This window comes from Triplophysa rosa, linkage group LG9, assembly GCF_024868665.1.
Source record: "Triplophysa rosa linkage group LG9, Trosa_1v2, whole genome shotgun sequence".
NCBI lineage: Eukaryota > Metazoa > Chordata > Actinopteri > Cypriniformes > Nemacheilidae > Triplophysa > Triplophysa rosa.
In genome coordinates this window covers 21,206,050-21,226,344 of record NC_079898.1, presented here as the reverse complement: position 1 = coordinate 21,226,344, position 20,295 = coordinate 21,206,050, and the positions used below count along the sequence as shown (strand labels likewise).

Here is a 20,295-nt window from a genome sequence, read left to right as displayed (position 1 = left end):
AACAACCTACATGCAAGATTTTTGTAATGGTTTAATGATAAAAAGCAGACGATTCATAATGGTACAAATGGAAACTATTAGCATGCGTTTTTCAACTGGGATCAGAATCAAAAACATATTTTTTATCAATTTATTTATTTATATTTTTGTTAGAGTATGCATTTATAATCCGACAGTCAACAGTCTGTATTTTATGAAAGGGGCTCTCATCAACAGGTCATTCATCGCTCTCTTACACACACAGGAGGCGCTATTGCGCGCTGCGCGTATACTCGTCTCCTCCTCTTCCTCTTGCAGGGCCTTTCAAAATCTCTCTGACCAGCCCACTTTAACTTCATACACACTGATCCGAGCGCCCAGCAGTAAGACAACACATTCACAGCTTCTTCGCCTTAATAAAATCACAACAACAAGCAGCGGTTCCGTTTCAGCGCGAGCTCCGGATGAAACTATTAATGGACTAAAAGCTGAATAACGGAGAGAGAGAGCGCGCGTGCGTCAGTGATACCGCCGGGTATGTAATCAGATGGGTTAAAATTTACCAGACGTCAATCACATTCATTTAACTCTTCATGGGTTCAGAATCTTTGATTTTGGTAGTTCTGCATGTGGTTTCAGTGTGTGCAGGGATTTTATGAAAATTCCTTTGCGATAATTGATTGATACTACTATTGCAACGCAGAGCGCAACTTTTGTGTCATTAGATGCGATACTTTGTTTCTCCTCCAGTGCAAATTGATACATTCATTAGCCTTTATGTTTTATACTACTTTTAGATTTTTAAATGCCATTTAAATTATTTGTTTTTCATGACACACAAACAACACCACAACACAGTCTGAGAATGACTGTTGTGATTTATTTAGACTTTAAAAACGTGCCACTGTTTTGTGTGTGAATGTGTGTTAGATATTGTTGTGTTGATGTAGAAAATGTTGCTGTGTGTATATGTTGCTAAGTCACGGACATAGACTGCTGACCTCGATCTGAGATTGCAGAACTGTGGTAATGTGAAGAGGGGAAGTAGGTTTAGTTTTTAACGGGTTGTGAAAACTCCTTGGGAAAAGAGTCAGGCGTGACAGTAACGGAATGAATGTTGCGTCTCTTTCTCTGAACAAAACCATCTGTTCATTTTGATATCTCTTGACTATCAATCTACTGACGGGCTCTTTGTGTATGTCTCCTGATGTGACCTTCACTTTGTCTCTGTGCGTCTCACTGCTGGACCTTTGTGTGGCTTCTGAAGATTGTTTTTGCTCTTTATTCTCTCCGTATATTAGCTAAACAGTGATGGAGAAATATAGTAAATGTAAGATGTGAGTTTGTCTGGTTTAGAAATTGCTCAGGGTTTGAGGCAATAATACCACAAAAGTGACAAAAAAACATACGTTTGAATATTGCCATATTTCTAACCCACAGTGCACAGTTTTTTGTTTGTTTGTTTGTTTAACTCTGTTGTATTCTATTAGTCTATGTTATGAGTTAAGTGTCATATTTTACAATCAGCTATGATATCTGACAGTCATTTAACTTTTAAAAGATATTACTACACCTAAATATATTCATACACAACTGTCATAATTGTTTAGACTACATTTTGTGAAAGTTAATGTTTAATGTTAAAAGTTATTTTAACAAAAATAAATGACACTCTTTTGATTTAGTTTTTAAAGTGCCCTCAAAAGTAAATTATGCCCTCAAAATCAGTTTCATGAGGTAGCTCATCCCATCCATATTGTCACTGAATAGAGAAACACCTGGCCACTCAGACGTCCTTCTAAAGGGCCGCTGATGCTGATGTCATCAACAAGGAGCAGATGATATTAAACCCCTCCCCCTTTCTTTTGTGTGTGTGCACCATCCACTGAAGAATAACACACACATGCACACTTTACGTATGATTGTAAGCCTTGTGTCGGGGGGGGGCACCTTGGGACAAATGACACCTGCGGCAGCGTGTTTGACTGTGTTCATCTCGGTCATTTTAGATTGTGTGACCTCATGATGGCCTCTCTGGTCTGTGCATCCGTCTGCATTTAGACTGCAGATCTCTTTTTAAAAGGAAGGACTGTGTGAGTCAGGATTCAGGAATAGTGCATTTGGATTGAATGTGCTTACGTCTCTTTACCTATATTGTCCAATCTTACACACAGTCATACTACGAGGTTATTGTGTGGATTTTGTGGTTATGGAAAGGAAAACTTGAAGTTATGGAAAACCTTTTTCTAGGTATGCTTTGTTCTCAAATGTTGAATAAAATATTTATATAGCAGCCTATATTTTTATGGATTATAAGTGCTAATCGTATGATTCACAAATGTATAGAAAGACAATATAGTTGGTAGAAAATAAATTTTCAAACACCATGTACATTTATGCATTTTATAGTTGATTTTATATAAAGTGATTTTTGTGACAACTGCATTTGGTGTATGTTTTACTAGTTATGTGTGTCCCCTAAAAGCCCACAAGTTTGTCATCATAAGCCAAATTCTAATAGTAGTTTAGCAACAGTAACTGTGTTCTGTTATTAAGATTTTATAGCCAATACAACCTCTCTGGCTGAAGTGACCAGTGTGTGTGTGCTCTTTGTTTAGAGCTCCTAGTTGCTTTAGTCTTATCATTTGACTCTCTGCTGTCTGACGGCTCTTTCTTCATTCTTATATTTTCAATAGGAAGGAGTTTGAGTTGTAAGCATGATTCCGAACAAAGTACCCACATAAGCAAAATCTAGCATGGTGAAATGTGTGAATCTCTTCCTCTGTGTTTCTGTAGGAAAGGCTGATGGATGGAGCGAGGGATCAGTATGAGGAACGATTGAAAGAGGTGTTCGAGAGTTTTGATGGCAGCGGTTCGGGCTCGTTATGTTCTGAAGAACTGACCGATCTCTGTCGAGCCCTTCAGCTGGAGGAGAACACGCTCAATGCGCTATTACATGCACTGCTGCACGACCAATTTAGCGCTTGGGTAAGACACACACACACACACACACATACACACATAGAAATTTGTTATAAACAATTAAAAAAGTTAATTTTTTTAGTCTCTGTTGCGTTCAGTACTCTGGGGGGAAAAGACTGATTTATTTTTGGTGTCTTGTTTTTTTTTTCAGGTTGATTTTGAACAATTTAAGGATGCACTGATCCTTGTTTTGTCAAGGTCAAACACAGAAGATCCACAGGAATGTCCTGAACAACCAGGTAAAATGGCAAAATCCATTCTCATCATATTCTTTAATGTATGTCGCTTTGTTCTGTTGAGTTGGCTCAATGAGTAACTGTTTATATTTACTCATAACTGTTAACTGCAAAAATTGCACATTATACGTTACAGGATCCCATCATGACACGGAGTTTGGTTAGATTAAACAGTGCTGCTCCACATTTAGAAATCCTGATGTAACAGATAAATGTATTGAAAGCAAGACAGCGGGAGCTCAGGGTGTGAAGAAAGGACGTGGTGGTTAATCTGGATTAAGGATTATTCTGAGAATAGTGAGAGTGGAAATGAACCTTATTCAAATTTAAACCAGCTCCTTAATTATGACAACCAACAATCGGGTTTGACATATCAAAATGTCCATCATTTTATTAGAACCAAATTCTAGTTCATTAATCTACATTTTTGTATTCATTGTTAGAACTCACCACCACAGTGCTTACTTGTTATGGGTGGCTGCACAGGGCACATTGTTTTGTGGTTTCTAGGGTTTATTTGGTGGTTGCTAGGGTTTATTTGGTGGTTGCTAGTTACTTGCTTATTGGCCCAAATCCTTAGTTATGGGCAAAGGCCCCTCCTTCATTGTAAATCTAGTTGTTCTCCACCAGTCCATAGCATAAGCATGCAATGTTATGACCAAATTTTTATATTTAGGGTTAAAGGAATAGTCTAGTCGTTCCAGATCTGCATAAATTTCTTTGTTTGGATGAACACAGAGAAGAATATTTGGACGAATGCTTGTAACCAAACAGTTCTTGGACCCCATTGACTACCATAGTAGGAAAAATAACAATGGTAGTTAAAAGTGCCCCAGAACTGTTTGCTGTCATACATTCTTCAAAATATCTTCTTTTGTGTTCAACAGTACAAAGTAATTATGAAGTAATTTTTCCTACAATGGTAGTCAATGGGGTCCAAGAACTGTTTGGTTATAAGCTTTCTTCCAAATAACTTTCTCTGTGTTCATCAGAACAAATAAATGTATACAGATTTAGAACAGTGAGTAAACGAAGGTGAGTAAATGAAGTCAGAATTTTTATTTTTCGATGAGCTAGCCCTTTAAAAATATAACAAACCTCAATTAAAAACTAAGAACAATATTAATAGTGAGGCTTTTCTTAGCAACACCACTGATTAAATCACTCTCTATTTTTCCTTATTGTTGTCTGTCCAACACTTTCATGCTTTTTGTCTCCTCATCTCTCCCCTTATTTGTTATTGACAATATATTTTTCCAGCCTCAAACATTTGGCAGAAAATATTTAGACATGCTATTTGTGACCTTCGGTCCACAAGCAAATCATGGCATTTGTCTTTCAAACTCTATAAAATTTTAATCACAGGTTTCTGAGGTGAGCCTTAGCATTGTACAGATGGAATAATATATAAATAATACATTTCCTTTCACTTTCCTTAGATTCCCCTGAAGTCCAGCCACGGTTTGTGAAGGGAAGTAAGCGTTATGGCCGCCGTACTGCCCCAGAGTTCATACACGCACACGCTGAGTCACATAGGCAGGCTGAAGATGAGGATGAGAAGGATGAAGATGCTCAAACGGGTGATGACAGAACTGTACCCAGAAAGCGTGAGGTAACACACACACACACACACACACACACACACACACACACACACACACACACACACACACAAAGAGGTCATGCATGTGATGTTAAGACACATTCTTCTATTTTGGTATTAATGGAATCATTCATATCAGAACACACAGATAACACTGAAGGTTGGCTTAAGAAACAATCCAAATTATGGCAGACCAAAATTCCAAACCCAAAAATTCCACAATCTGAGCGTGTGTATGTGTGTGTTTTGCCCTCTGCGCTGACAGAAGTTTAGTGTGTCACTGAGTTAATGAGATTTCATAGTCTTGAAAGAAACATCCCATTGGCTTTAAAACACTCAAAGCAATGGGCAGTGACTGCATGTGTTGAAAAGATTTTCATTGAATTGACGCGAGCCGTGAGCCTGCGTTCGTGTGAGCTTTTGTGTGCATCTCCGGCCACGTTCTCCAGCAGGTGCACATTAATACACGCTGCTGCGCAGATAGTCTGATGTGTGAACAGTCCTCCGCTTCTGCCACAGCAGATGTGTGGGGGGTGGGTTTGGAGGTTATGGGGGGGGTCATTGGTGAACAATGACCCCACCCCACCCCCTGAATTCCACTGCATGTATTCTCCATCTGCTCTCTGCACCCCCAGAAAATCACTCTGTGCACATATGGACACACTCCTGACCCGTGTAGAACAACTTTGTGGTTAACTTGACTTTTAGTGATACATGGTTTATTATAAGTAAGATTTTGTGATGGTGAGGATGCGTTACTGAATAGAGTCAAATAAGGTGTGTGTTTGTGTGCGTTTAGGATTTGTGTGTATGGGGGTCTGTAAGGGTGTTGGTTGTGAAAAGGCTGTGTAAAGTGTGAGGTATTTTTAGAAATTAGTCATTTTAATACAGAAATATACCATGTTTATGCACTCTTTGTCTATCTATTTACTATAATCTATTTATATATGTAAATATATACATATGTAAAAAATATTGAAATAATAAATATATCTTAAAAGGATTTTATTTGTGTATCTGTTTGTGTGTTTGTTTTTTTGTGTTAGCGTTGGAATGCTGACCTGAGCATTTCTGAAGAGTTTGAGGCAGAAGGTGAGTTTATACTTAACATACTCTTAAAGAGACAGTTCACCTAAAAATAAAAATGTTGTCATCATATATTTGCCCTCAGATCACACAAAAACTGTGTATGACTCGTTTTTCTGTGAAACACAAAAGAAGATATTTTGAGAAATGTTTCAGTGGTTTTGCGTCCATACAATGGAAATCAAGGGGGGGCAATGATGTTTGGTTACCAACATTCTTCAACATATCTTCTTTTGTGTAAAAAGTCATACAGGTTTGGAATGAAACGGGGGTGAGAAAATAATGAAAGACCCCAATACAGGTTCCCTTTATGCCTGAGATTCATACAGGTATGCATGTGTGCACAGGTCAGTTGCATCTCTGGAACCCAGATGAACCGACCACACCCATTGCGTTGCCGCTCTGTGATTTGGAGGAGCGTTTACATAATGCTTGTCATCAGCTGTCTCTACCCATAAATGGCACAGCCACAATGCAACAGCTACATATGCTGTGCCAACACATAGGCATAGAGGTACTGTACACGCAAGAGATTACAGAAGATCTAATGAGGTTTGTAGATGTGATAACTGATTTCTCTTGTGTGCGTGTGTTTGTTTTTAGTTGGGTGAGGATCTGGTGCAGTGTTCTGATGGCAATTCAATGGATGTGCAGGAGTTTGTGTCATACATTATAAACCACAGCAAACCACCCACACCGTCAGCATCCACACCCTATAGACAATTAAAAAGACACCATTCGACTCAGGTAAAAAAGACACACACACATTTACTTAGCTGTCTGAATGAAAACATATTTTGTTTTATATACAGACAATATTTCTAGGTATACATAAACACTAAAATAACTTTTTTTTGCTTACTTTATAAATAGTAAATACAAAACATCCCCAAATAAAATGTTGTAATTTGGCAAACTTCTACTAGGAACAATGTACACTCGCGCATACAGAAATAGTTTGAACACTAAATATAGTTTTATAACTTCCTGTTCTCTTTCTATATTAAGTTTGATGAATCAGGTCGTCGAATCTCATGTGCTTTGAGCAGTACAATCGGTCTGCGTCTGTTTTCGGTTTTGGATGATGGATCAGGACACGTTCCTGTGGAAACATTGCTGTACAGGTGGATGGAAGAGGGAGTGGATAACAGCGCAGAGATCTTGCAGGTAACACACAAACACACAGGAGTTTCTACACACCTTCTAATCCAGGATATCCGTAACAAGCTTTTGTGTGTCTGTCTGTAGGCTTTGGATTTTAATTCGGAAGATAAAGTGAATCTGGCTGAGCTGACCGTTGCCCTGGAAAATGAGCTGCTGATCACCAAGAACTCAATCCACCGGGCGGCGTTAGTGAGCTTCAAGGCAGAAATCAGACATCTGCTGTGAGTTCAAGCATATGACTTCAAGTTCATTGTAACTTTCAAATGTCATTCAAGCTCAGTTCACATTTATCTGCAACACTATTAAAAATGACTCGAAAAATGTACTGTATGCATTTCTTTGTTCTGTTAAACATAAAAGAAGATATTTTGAAGAATATGTGAAAGCAAACAGTTCTGGGGCACTTTTGACTACCATTGTAATTTTTACAAGCATTCTTCCAAATATATTTCTTTGTGTTCAGCAAAACAAAGTAATTCATACAGATTTGGAACAACTCAAGGGTGAGTAAATGATGACAGAATTTTCATTTTTGGGTGAACCGTTCCTTTCAGACTCACTCCAGATCAGTTTAGATTGTTATTTTGACTTGCTCCAGATTACTCAAGTGTATTGTCCTGACTCACTCATCACGTTTTTCGATTTTACTTTACATCACCTTTCTCCACCTACCTTACTGTAGGTCACATTCCAGTTTAATGTTTACCATGCTCTGTAGGTTGCCTTTAGATCATCAATTGAACTGTTTTGAGCTAAGGTTTGCTGCTAATGTCACAATCATTTTCTTGAAAGTGAGTGTGTTGACCTGGAAAGACGTGAGAAGGAGAGGATTCGCTTGGATCTGGACAAAGCAGAGAAGCTCAAATCTCAGCTGGCATCTGAAGTGGACGACCACCATGCTGCTATTGAGCGCAATAATGAGCTCAATCTCCGGTAATCTTCCACCTTTAACCAGCTACACCTTCTCCCTTATTTATAATATTATAATGACCTGTCACCTTGATTTTAATCTGGCCAGCTGTTTCTCTTTATGCCTCAACTCTTATGGATATTAAACTACCCTTTCCAACTTCTTCCCCACATCTGTCATGTAACCTTTTCCTGAATCAGCATGTGTGCAACACAAAATGCTTTTGACATTGATGGTTCATGTGTGTAAGCTAATATATTTATCATACATGTACCTATGTGCAGGAAGTTGGAGCAAGAATATAAAGACGGTATGAATGCTCTGAGGGCTGAGCTGAGTAAAGAGGTGGAGCTTGTGCAGCAGCAGGCCAATCAGCAGCGAGAAGAGCTGGAAAACGAAATGAGCAAGATGAAGGAAGAAGAGAACTTCCTACGAGAGCACCTAACTCTCACCATTAAAGTAATTAGCACTCCACACTGAATATTGTATAATGTTATAGATATTAAATTACATATACAGCTGCGGAAAAAATGAAGGTACTATTTCAAAATTATTTTCAGTTTTTCTGAATTTACTATTTATAGGTATGTGTTTAGGTAAAAAAAATGTTTGTTTCATTCTGTAAACTACTAACAATATTTCTGCCAAATTTTGAATAAAAATTAAAAAATTAAAACTGAAGAAACAGGTCAAAATAATAGAAAAGATGCTCTGTATTTAAATATTCAGACCTCAAATACTGCAAAATATTTTTATGTGATAACTTTGCTTTTTAGCACAGTTTTCATGTGTCTTTTCATGCTGTCAGTCTTTCACATTGCTGTTGGATGACTTTGTCTCTCCTGAGGTTTGATTTTGTTGAAATTCAACAGACACTGGACTGGAATGGCCACAATGCATCTAGAAATCCTGATTGAATGAAAATTTGGAATGGTCTCTTAATTTTTTTTCGCGGCTGTATATATATACTGTAATATTGAATGTTGCTTTTTTATTCAGTTTGACAATTTTATAGGTTAGGTTTGTAACTTTTGGCAACTCTGTTCTCAGTGTTTTACTCCATCACAGTATGTAGTTGCCTACCTAAAAAAAGTTGTTTGCATGAATTTTCCTGTAATTCCATGAGTCACTGATGTATCATAAATGTATATTTTACTCTGACAATTTTGTGTTGTGTAGGAGAATGGCCGTCTGGAGGCGGAGCTGATCGATAGCATGGAGAAACTGGTGGAGGCTGAAAACCAGATAAACAAACTCCAAAAAAACCTGGATGGTGTTTTGAAAGAGAGGGTACTAACATGCGCACAGACGCATTAATCCATACATTAAATCACTTGCGGTATAATACATTCTGTTTGTTGTAGTCTGATGGATTTGTTAAATGTTCTTGTGTGTAGTTTGGTGATCTGGATCCAGACAGTGCTGAGTTCTACCAGCAGGAGAACCGTCTAAGACACTTACACATGAACTATGAGAAGCAGTGCAGGGTTGGCAACATCTGTCTTTATGTGCTCCATTTCATTCTTTTTTGTCTCCCTGAATCTCAAACAAAATACTGTACATGTGTGCATGTGTGTATTTTGTAGGATTTGCAGGATCGCATCGATGAGTTGGAAGCACAGCTGAAGGAATATCAGACTTTAGGCCACCCCCCTTCAACACGTCCAGGACAAAGTCTGTCTGAAGAACTGGCCAACACGAGCCCAGACCCAGGTAACATGCACGCACATAAGAACAGCAATACAAACACTTACTGTTTTGATGCTTTATTTGTGTATGTACAGTATTTAACAGTTTTGTTGTTTGTGTATTTGTACATACAGATTCTCAAAAACAGCAGATATTAAACATGAGTCTAGAGACAGAGATGCTACTGGAGCAACACCAGAGAGAGATGGAAAGCCTCAGAGCCATGGTGAGAAGTTAAAAAGGTGTCAAATGTAAAAAACGACCCTGGACTGTTTAAAAAATAAAGGTTACGCTCTCTGACCGACTCTGTAGGTGTATGAAGAAAAACGCAGCGCTGAGGAAGAGAGGAGTCGTCTCTCCTTGCAGCATCATCAGGAGATGCAGGTTTTGAGGGAGGAGATGGCAACCCAGTTGAAGAGAGTGCACACGCTGGAGCAGGAGCTGTCCGGTCTCCATGCACTCCACCAGCAGGAGATCAGCTCGTTCACACAGGAGGCGCAGGATGCCAGGAACCGTGCTGACCAGCTGGAGGAACAGTTGGCAATTCTGGAGGAGAAACGGTCTGCTTGTGAAGAGCAGAGTCGAGGACATGCCGATGAGATCGGGATGATGGAGTTAAAGCACCAGGAGATGCTAGAGACATGTCTGCAGGAGCAGAAAGAGAGACTGCAAGAGGAAAAGAAAATGCAGGGGAGGCTCGCGGAACAGTGGGAACAAGAACGGGAGTGTTTGCAGAAGAGACATGATGAGGTGTTAAGGACACATCTTGAGGAAACACAGCAGAGAAAAGAACAAGAGTGCGTTGAGCTGGAAAGGAGGCTCAAGGAGGAATGGGAAAGGGAGAGGCTGGAGTTAGAAAAGGGTAGTAAGGAGACGTTGCAGGTCATGTTGGAGGAGAAGGAGAGAAAGCTCAGGGAGAAATGGCAACAGGAGAAACAGGAATTAGAGGAGGTCAGTAAGGTGACATTGCAGGCTATGCTGGAGGAGAGGAGGGAGAGAGAGAGGAGATTTAGGGAGAAATGGGATGAGGAACATGCTTTGTTAGAGAAGGAACATTATGATGTGCTCCTCCAGCGTTTAGAGGAGGAAAGAGAATCCCTTCGTGCACAGCAGGAGGAGACGGAGAGGACGATGATGGAGCATTGGGAGAGAGAGAGGGCTCAGCTGGAGAAACAGCATGAGGAGGTGCTACACGCCTGTTTGGAGCAGGAGAGAGAGAGAGTGCAAGCAGAGAGAGAGGCGCAGGAGAGAAGGTGGCAGAAGGTGCTGAAAGAGGAACAGAGCCGGATGGAGGAGACGCACAGAGAGGCCATGCTGGAGCTTAGTGCCAAACACGGTGAGGAGAGAGAGAGACTCGGCAGCCTTCTGGAGAATCTACGCACAGATATTGCACAGGAGAGGTAAGCACGCTAACATGCATGCACATTGCACACTATCGTCCCGTTAGGTTTTTACACATATTCATTTGTTCAAATGAAATGAGTATATTTGGGTCAGAACAATTTAGGTGGTTTAGAATAAATTAATGGTATGTTTAGCTTAATTTCATTTGTCAAACTCAGTTTTATTATGCTGATTTTTACTTCATGAAAGTTGCATTGATTCATATTTTTGGCTTTATTTAGGTTTATGCTTAAAACCATGGGTAAGAAAAACAACTTGAAAGGTGAATTAAGCACTTTATAAAGAAGTAACCAAAGTTTAGTTTTCTTACCTCATTAGTGGATATTTTTGTTTGTTTTAAGCATAAACTCAATTCATTGTGATGACTGATGACTTCAGAAAACTAGATTTAATATCTTAAATTATTTTATTCAGAAGCAAAATCACCTAAGCATTTTTAGACAAAACAAGGCAAAAATCCGAAGTCGTAAATATATGTTTTGCAGTCTAACATTTTATTTCTACATTTACACTCTATTATTCAGTCCCATGCCAAGCATACTGGGAACTGGAAATCTTTAGCAATGTTACTTTATCTCAACACAAATCATTCAGCCTAATTCGAATAGAGTACTTGATTTTTTACATAAAATAATATTTATAAGTGCAAATAGTTCATTTTTCAGCTTTTTTACAAATGACTAGACGGTTTCATTGGATGCACATGCCTGGCCCGTAGCTAACTTCCAGGCTGTGTTTGGTTATAATATTAAAAAATATATATTAAATTTATATTAATGTTAATTTAATATTAGTTGTATTGGATTAAATTAAAACTACTCAACAGTTATTGATTCTTTGCGGAGGTTTACTGGAAGTTAAGTTGCGACCACACGTTTGTTTATTGTTTCTGTTGAAACTGTCTATAGAAAATTATTATAGATTAACCTTACCTTATACCTTAGTGGGTATCACAAGGCATGTCCTCAAAATAGATGTAGAATGTAATAAAACAAAACATATTATTTATCTCCACTTGTTTTAAATGTGCCATATAAGTGGGTGAGTATTTCTTTCAATGGTATAAGCTGTTGATTGATCGTGTGCAGGAGAGAGTTGGAGACACAATTCTCTCAACGCCTGAAAGAGGTGGAGGACCGTTTCTGTGATGACCAAGAGGCAGTGTCTGAGTGTTTTCAGCTGGACGTATGTAAACTGCAGCAACATTATCAAAGTGAGACCGCAGCTTTAAAGCAACAGCATGCTGCAGACTGTGCCCGCTGGGAGGAGGGGTCAGAATCAGCCGTCCAGGAGGGGGAGCAACAGCAGAAGCTATTGAGGCAGGTCCTAGACCTTGAGAGGGAGCAGCTAAAAATGGAGCATCAGCAACTTGAACTCACACATGCCCAAGATATTAAAACTCTGACAGATAAGAACGTCCAGCTTCAGGCCGAGCTGGAGAGTTTCATCAGTGCCGCTCAGTCCAAAGAAATCGCGCTTAGCTGTCAACTCAATGAGCTGCACAACCATCTGCAGGAGAGCAAGGAGGCCAAAGATCTCATGCTGGCACTGGCCGAGCACAAAGCCGCTGAGCTGGAGGCGATGCTGCAGCAGGCTGTGGATGACTTCATCCAAGAGAGGGTGGAACTACAAAAGAGTCTGTCTGCTTTGGAGAGCAAGCGAGGTGAAGGACTCTATCAGAGCATGGAGCTAAAAATCAGAATCCAGGAGAGTGAGGAGCTTCTCTGTCAGGCAGCTGAGGACTTAAGAAATGAACGTCTGGAGCTGGAGGAGAAACTAAAGGAGAGTATCTCCTTACTGATGGCAAAGGAGGAGGAGAGGGTGGCTCTGCTTGCAGAGAAAGACACTCTAGCATTGAAAGTGGTGCAGTTGGAGGAAATGTTGGTGGTGTTGAGAGGAACCACTGAAGGGGCTTGCAAAGATCTTTTTGCAGAACCTTGCACAGTGACTGCTGTAGAAATCTCTGCGGATACCGAAGAAGACCTTGAAGGCCCAACTCAAGAAACCAGCAAAGAACCAGTTGATGAATCCAATGAGAATGAGTCTTTTATAAATGAACACTTGAAAAGCAGTGGTGGTATCACAGAAAACACAATGCACATTAATGTTAGATTCAGTACTGAAGAGGATTTTATGGGTAATGATGAAGCAGAGACAGTGGATGAGGTTGCTAATCCAGAGATTGGTGTCAACAAACAAGAAGTTACCACTTCAGATGCTTGTGCAGACCATAAAGACACAGCTGATGTAGAATCTGCTAATAGTTACAAAGGAAGTCTTACAGAAGAGAAGGAAAAGAATGAACCTAAACATGCTGTAGGACTATCAATTGAAGAGATTGATGTTTACAATGATGCTGCATCGAGTAATGCAGAGAGCAATATCACAAAGGCTCAAGATGAAGCTGATGGTGTGGTTGCTGACTCTGATCTTACAAAGCTAGAGAACACTACAGACAAGACCACAGTAGAGTTTGAGAAGGCAACATTTTGTAATTTGCAAGGTTCTGAATGTGATGACATTGTTGTATTAGATGGCACAGAAATGTGTGGTGCTGCCATAGAAAATACAGAAAGTTTGGGCACCACATCCATTGGTAAGCATAAAGAGTGGACAGTCAATATTCCTGATGCCTCAGAAACTCATATCTTAGCAGAGGAGAGCTTGCGACACCAGGAATTTTCAGACCCGGATGATGCTGCCAGCATTGCAAGTCTTCAGAATCAAATTAAGGCTTTGACAGAGGTTTGTGCTCCAACGTCAGTTAACATGGAACTGGTTTCTGATATGAAAAATATGTGCATGCAGGAGATCTTGGATCTTCAAGAAATGGTGATGCAGTACAGCAGAGCTGCAGAATTCACCAGTTTCCTGAATCCTGAACTGCAAGACCTGGAAAGAGTACCACCTAAGCCTTGTGAACTAAATGCACACGTAGACACAGATTTTGAACTTACCAAGCATAAGAATTGCTATGAGCTGCAGATGGTTGAATCCAACAGAGACTCGGAGGGGAGAATCAAGAGTCTGGAAGGTAAGATGCACATAGTCCAGGACTTCCACAAGCAGCAGATGTCTGTCCTGGAGGAGTCTACTCGACTGAGAGCAGATAATTGTAAACCGAATGAATTGTTGAAGGAACTCGAGAAACAGGATGAGATTCAACAGTGGGATTCTGACTTCTCAGATTCTTCAGATGACTCTTTCTTGGAGCTCAATATTCAAGTGAAGGAGAAGATTGGTGCAATGGCAAATCAGGAACTCTTCAATATGCAAATACTGAAGAAGCAGAATTCCAGATTGCGTCAAGTGCTGGCTGATCTGCAGGGCAAATCTCTCAGGATCCACAAACAAATGCAAGAACGGAGGTACTGTGTGATGTTCCACAGTGTCCTGCTCTACTCATCCCTGTTCCTCCCTACTGGTTACAGTTAATGATGTGTGAGTGTGTGCTGCAGACCCCGCCCCCTTGTACAGATAGAGCCCCACCCACCCTTATAATGCTTCACATATTCACAACCTACCAATGGATCCAAACTTGACTCCAGTTTTGTGATGAGATCTGTCTTTTGTGTTGTGTAGCGGTTGTATACGTGTCCTTAAGTTCATAGTGATTCATTGTTTGTCAAAAGTGTTGGACTTGGTGTGATTATGAACCCTCAATCATAAATTCGGTCATCACTTTTCATTTAACTGTGCATTTCAGTTTTTGTAGCTGGTTGAACCCTATAGCTTTACAGTGTTTTCTGTGTTTAGGAGTGAAGTTTGTCATCTGGCTAAAGAAAACCTCATTCTGAGGCACAGGATCTCAACAGTAAGGGAAGAGGACCTTAGAGAGAACCAGGAAAATCTGCGGTAAGACGAACACTTATTGCCGACCAAATGTTTAAGAGTCATTAAATGACACGACAAATGTCAAATCTCTATCTAGACTACAGCACATGAAGCAAGGGAAGAGAGCAGCTCAAGCTTTAAGGAGACAGGTGAGAGTCTGTTCTATTACCAAAAATGTTTCTTTTCATCTTCTTCATCTAACAAAGTACACACTAACACACTTTTGTCCTCAGCTCTCCGAGCCACGCCGCCTAGAACATCATCTTGATGAAGAGAATGTTTTATTACAACTGAATGCAGATCATGTGCCTCGACATACTAGCCAGGAAGTGATGCGTCCCCATGACCACAGTCCAGCCAATGAGAAGAATGGGGTAGGGTTTGAAGCATTAAAATGTCATAGTAATATGGCTAGAGTTTGCACAGCATTTGGATACTTTCATACTATTCATTTTCTTCTATTTCTTGCTTACTGTATACAGTTGTTCCAGTTGTTTGATCGAGAAGATTTTGTATCCAGAAAAGAGAAGGAGCTGCTTAGAGCTGAACTGAACCGGTGTATAGAAAAGGTACAAAAACACAAAAAATATTGTGGTGCATTGTGCTTTTGTCATTTTAGTATTTATTTTTTGATACTGCTGTATATGTTTTTCGTTTGTTTTAGTTTCAGTTAATAATTGTAGTGACTTAAACTAAATGAAAATGAGAAATGTTGCCTCAGCAATACATCAAGTATATGGTATTATATGATATTTAGGCCAATATTGTTTTATTTCTATTAACATAAGTGTTTTAATAGATTTAGTCTTCGTAAACTGTAATAGTCTTGCTCAGAATCAGACCCCTTTTTCTAAATCGGACATAACTGACTATTTTAATCTGTTTATGAGTCTATTAAGGGTTTATGATAACACTCAAAGGAACAGTTCACCCAAAAATGATAATTCTGTCATTTACTCACCCTCATGTTTTTCCAAATGTATATAAATGTCTTTGTTCTGATGAACACAGAGAAAGATATTTGGAAGAATGCTTGTAACCAAACAGTTCTTGGTCACTATTGACTACCGAAGTATGAAAAAAATCTTTAGAAATTGTTCTGTTGAACACAAAAGAATTGACATGTTGAAGAATATAGGAAAGCAAACAGTTTTGGGGAACTTTTGACTACCATCGTATTCTTTCCTACTATAGTAGTCGTTTTTTATCTTTGGGTCAACTGTCCCTTTAAAGCAAAGGTAAAATTGTGTGGAAATGGTTTCAGATTGGGCTTCTGATTTTTTCGACTACTGTTTCTCGGTCTCCTTCAGGGCATGTCGCTGGAGTCATCACTACAGACTCTAACTCAACAGAACGCTCATCTCAAATCTGACCTACGCATCACACAACAGGAACGAGATGCCCTCAAACAGGAAGTGATTTCACTGCATAAACAAATGCAATCTGCCAATGAAAAGGTGAGTAGTTGGGACAAGAGCTTTTGTCGTTTGAGTTAGATGTGGACAATTGAACATCTCTTCTTCACTGTTCTCCACACCAGTTGTTGGAGGTCTCTGTTGTGTCTGCTGGTCAGCAGCAGGGGAGGCGTTTATGGGCCGAGCTTTCTGGACTGATGGAGGCGGAGCATGCTTCGCTAATGGACGAAAACCAGCGACTCAAGCGACAAATGAGCGAGATGAACTCTGAGCTCCAGAGAGCAAGGGAGCAGGTCAGAGCAGGTCTACCCTGTATGGAATCTATATTAACATTGAAAACATTAAATGATGATGGTGTTATTTTTTCAGATCTGTCAGTTGGAGGCTTTGAGTCTAAAACTGAGGGCATTGGTGAAAGTTGCAGATCAAGAAAAATCTGCCTTAAAGCGTGAACTGGATGCTCTGCATTCACAACTGATATCAACACGGAACAAGGTTATAAAAACTCCACATTATACACATACCAAACAATACACAAACCTTTTATGTACGATGTCAAACCATAGAAGTCAACATAGAAGACACTACTGACTAAAAACATAATTTTTTCTCCCAGCTGAAGTATGTTTCAAAGTGTATACCCATACAAGTACACACATACAGTACACATCATAATAAGTTTCCTTCTCTCAAATCATGCTTTCTCTATTCCCACAGACTCAGCGGGCTGCAGTCTTGCCTTCATCTCCTCTACAGTTGCCAGGGGAACAGAGAGGACAGCACCATAGCGACGGCCCAGACTTCACCATGCAGGTAACACACTATTCCATCCCGCACAATATTTCTCTCTGGATCAGCGCAGGTGCTGTCACAGGGTATTTATATGGCACACTTCTCTCTTGGGAATATTTAGTGCTCATTTGGTCTCTGATGGTTTAGGTTTCCTTTGGTGATTTGGGATTGGCATCTGGTGTTCTGCTTGTTTGCTGTGATCTGGAAAACATTATTGAACCTGTGAGGTGGTTCTGCTTTTCACACTTTGTAGGGAGCATGTGGTGCAGCACTGTCTGGTTTGTGTTCTGTGTGTAGCAGCAATGGTATTGATGATTTGAATGGTGTTTCATTAGGGCTCTGGGTGTGTTCAGGTGATCACGTACTCGTATATGTGCCACACAGCTGTACGTTTGGATATAAGAAGTGTGTATATAGCGCTGTATGTGTTTTCTCTGCAGATGTAAAGAGCTATGACATCATTATCAACTGCCACAGAAGACTGGCAACCTGTGACATCACTGCCACTTTGAACTCTGACCTTTACCTTGTGTCCCCCAATCATAAACCTTTTCTTGACGCATTATTTTGTTCTGTTTGAGCTGCTTCTCAGTTCTCAGGTCACAATGTTATCTGTTTGAGTTAGCATGTAGCATTTAAGCTGGGGTGTTAAAGTTGCCTCAAGGTGGCAGTGTGCTTCACATCCTCACAGCTGAGTTGAGTTTTCTCTGTGGTCCTCATGCTGCATACAGTCCGTGAGATGGGAAAAAAACAAGCCAAGATTTTGACATCTTATAAATGACAATGACCTTCGAGAGCAGTACAATATATGATTATGAATTTGTTCTAAGCACTGCAGACATTTTATGTGAATTAAGCAGTATTGTGTTTATAATGTTATGACGTCACAGTTTTAACACCAGGGTACAGGACTGTAATGATTGTTTCAAGATCAGCCCAGCTGTTTTTTTTACATATTTTTATTTATTAAATCATTTATTTGTAATGATCGCCTCTCAATCCATCACTCTATCTACCTCTCTGTTTTTGCTGAATTATATTTCAATATTTATCATGAAGTAAAAATGTTTATTTATATTTGTTTTTGTTGGTTTTTATTTATTGTGCGTTTTATTCATTAGATTTTTAAACTTTTCACTTGGTTTAAATGTGCTGTGTGACTTTTTGATGTCAATGTTGTGATTTTTAATCAATCAATTAAACAACTGAGACTAAATAAAGTATTAGGTTAAATGTTTTTCCTTGTGTATGGGATTTTTTTAAATAACCATTTTTTTACTCGTGTCTTAACTCTTTACACATAATCGTGCTTTATTGGGTATAGCCTGTAAGGCAGAGAAAGTTGGCAGCGACAAAGTGCAACAACGCAACATTTTACTTACATAATTCTAAAACCATCTGGTACAGTATAGCTAAGACAGGAGAATTTTATCAGACCAATATATCATGTTTATTTTCAGTCTGACCTCTGATCTTTGCTCTGTATGACCTGCAGGATGAGCGTGAGGTTGCATTATTACATATGGAGGACAGGATGAGAGAAGTGGAGGTCACACTCAGGAACCTCAAACTGTTGTTACAGGAGAAAGTCTCTCAGCTGAAAGAACAGGTTAATTTTTCCATTTCATTTGATTTTACATTTTAGTCTTTGACGGTTGTACATTTAATTTCTAGTTTAACTGATCTATTCCTCGATACTGTAGTTGACCAGGAACAGTGAAGCAGACGTGTTAATAAAAGACCTGTACGTGGAGAATGCTCAGCTGCTTAAAGCCCTGGAGAAGACCGAACAGCGTCAGAAAGTAGCAGAGAAGAAGAACTTCCTCCTGGAGGAGAAAATTTCCAGCCTCAATAAGATTGTCCGTGACCTTGGCCCTTCCCCGCTGACCCCAACGCCCTACCACTTTACACGCTCTTAATTCAATACTGTTGAATGTTATTACAATTGTAGCATATGACAAACCTGCATGCTTTACCACTTCATAGTAGTGTATTTTACCCCAAATTCGAAATGTGCCAGAAATACATTTATATATATATTATATATATAAGTTACGTTGTTGCATTTCGTTGACAACTACCTCTGCAAGTAGCAGGAAATCCAAACCCACAGATACAGGAAACAAGTATTTGAAAGGGCTCATAAGAAGACAAAAACACTTGTGCTATGTTTCAACTGTTTAAAGCCAGGCAATTCTAAAATGTGAAGCCTAGTTTGTTGAACATCTTAACTAAATCTGATTTGATGGTTACTTTTATAATTTAATGAAGGTGTTTTAAGAATAGGGCAGATTGTTATCGGTGAGTCAGGACATCCGAATGTAACTGGACAGGATAAAAATCCTTTAGTATGCTATAGCTCCAGAGAAGCCTGTGGTCCATCTGAAGCCCCTTTGTTCACATACATAGTCCCATCCATCTTTCTGTGTTAGTCAGACCTTTAATTTCTAAAATAGCAAATAGCCTACACCCATTTATTTTATTTTGTTGTTGTTGTGTTATTTCTGTTGGATTGAGTCTTTTGTGTTGCACATCTTTTGTTTTTGTTTTGCTTATATTGTGTATTTATTTTAATGTACCTGTCTTGTCTGTACTGTAATGCATTAAGAGCACTGTGAATACGAACAATAGGGAGCCTATTAAAATATTTATGTGCAGTAGAAGAAACTCAGAGTTGACAGATGTCAGCATCATGGTAACTACAGTATAATTTGTGAGCGGAGAGGAAAATTACTGGTTATGAAGTTTCATTTCAGGCGTCTCTCACTGAGTTTTTGGTGCTTTGGTGAAAATGCTCAGAGAATTACAGGCATTTAAACCATTGCAAACTGCTTTGAAATATGTGCCCTTACATTTTTAGAATTGTAATGCAGCCTTAGGTAAAGTATGAATTATGCTTTACCACTATTTGTATTGAAAATAACTTCAACTTACTTTTAGATGTGTTAATACTGTAAGTCTGATGTTAAAACGAATGTAAAGAAAATCATTGTTTCTACAAAATAAAAAATAGTTTTAGAAAATGCTGAGTACGTGTTTTCATTTTGAAAGCATTAAAAAGCTTTTCGCAAAAAATAGTAATTTCAATCTACCTTTTAATGTCAAACCGAATGAGCTTTATGAACCACATCTAAAACAAAAGTCTGGATTTCGAGTGCGCGTCTCACAATTTCCCATCATGCTTTGCTGACAGAGTGGAGC

At 39.2% G+C, this 20,295-nt stretch overlaps 1 protein-coding gene across 1 annotated transcript; it reads left to right on the top strand.

Moving 5' to 3' along the window:
- The first annotated feature begins 318 nt into the window (after positions 1-318).
- Positions 319-20,088, top strand: nin (ninein (GSK3B interacting protein)). The gene is made up of 27 exons (XM_057342188.1): positions 319-514; positions 2,776-2,967; positions 3,113-3,200; positions 4,637-4,809; positions 5,847-5,892; positions 6,234-6,400; positions 6,490-6,633; positions 6,895-7,053; positions 7,135-7,271; positions 7,843-7,983; positions 8,245-8,419; positions 9,140-9,250; positions 9,358-9,447; positions 9,547-9,673; positions 9,784-9,875; positions 9,962-11,049; positions 12,142-14,421; positions 14,810-14,908; positions 14,985-15,036; positions 15,121-15,261; positions 15,370-15,456; positions 16,198-16,344; positions 16,428-16,595; positions 16,672-16,797; positions 17,020-17,115; positions 18,590-18,703; positions 18,798-20,088. Exons 2-27 carry the CDS (start codon positions 2,785-2,787, stop codon positions 19,011-19,013), a joined length of 6,447 nt encoding a protein of 2,148 aa, XP_057198171.1. The 5' UTR covers positions 319-514; positions 2,776-2,784; the 3' UTR covers positions 19,014-20,088.
- The last annotated feature ends 207 nt before the right edge of the window (positions 20,089-20,295 follow it).

What these genes read in the sequence shown, in the direction of transcription:
- nin (XM_057342188.1), top strand. Translation starts at nt 2,785, where the DNA reads ATGGATGGAGCGAGGGATCAGTATGAGGAACGATTGAAAGAGGTGTTC. An exon ending in GCCAACACATAGGCATAGAG is followed by an intron (nt 6,401 to 6,489) that starts GTACTGTACACG and finishes GTTTGTTTTTAG; the next exon opens with TTGGGTGAGGATCTGGTGCA. An exon ending in TGATATCAACACGGAACAAG is followed by an intron (nt 16,798 to 17,019) that starts GTTATAAAAACT and finishes CTATTCCCACAG; the next exon opens with ACTCAGCGGGCTGCAGTCTT.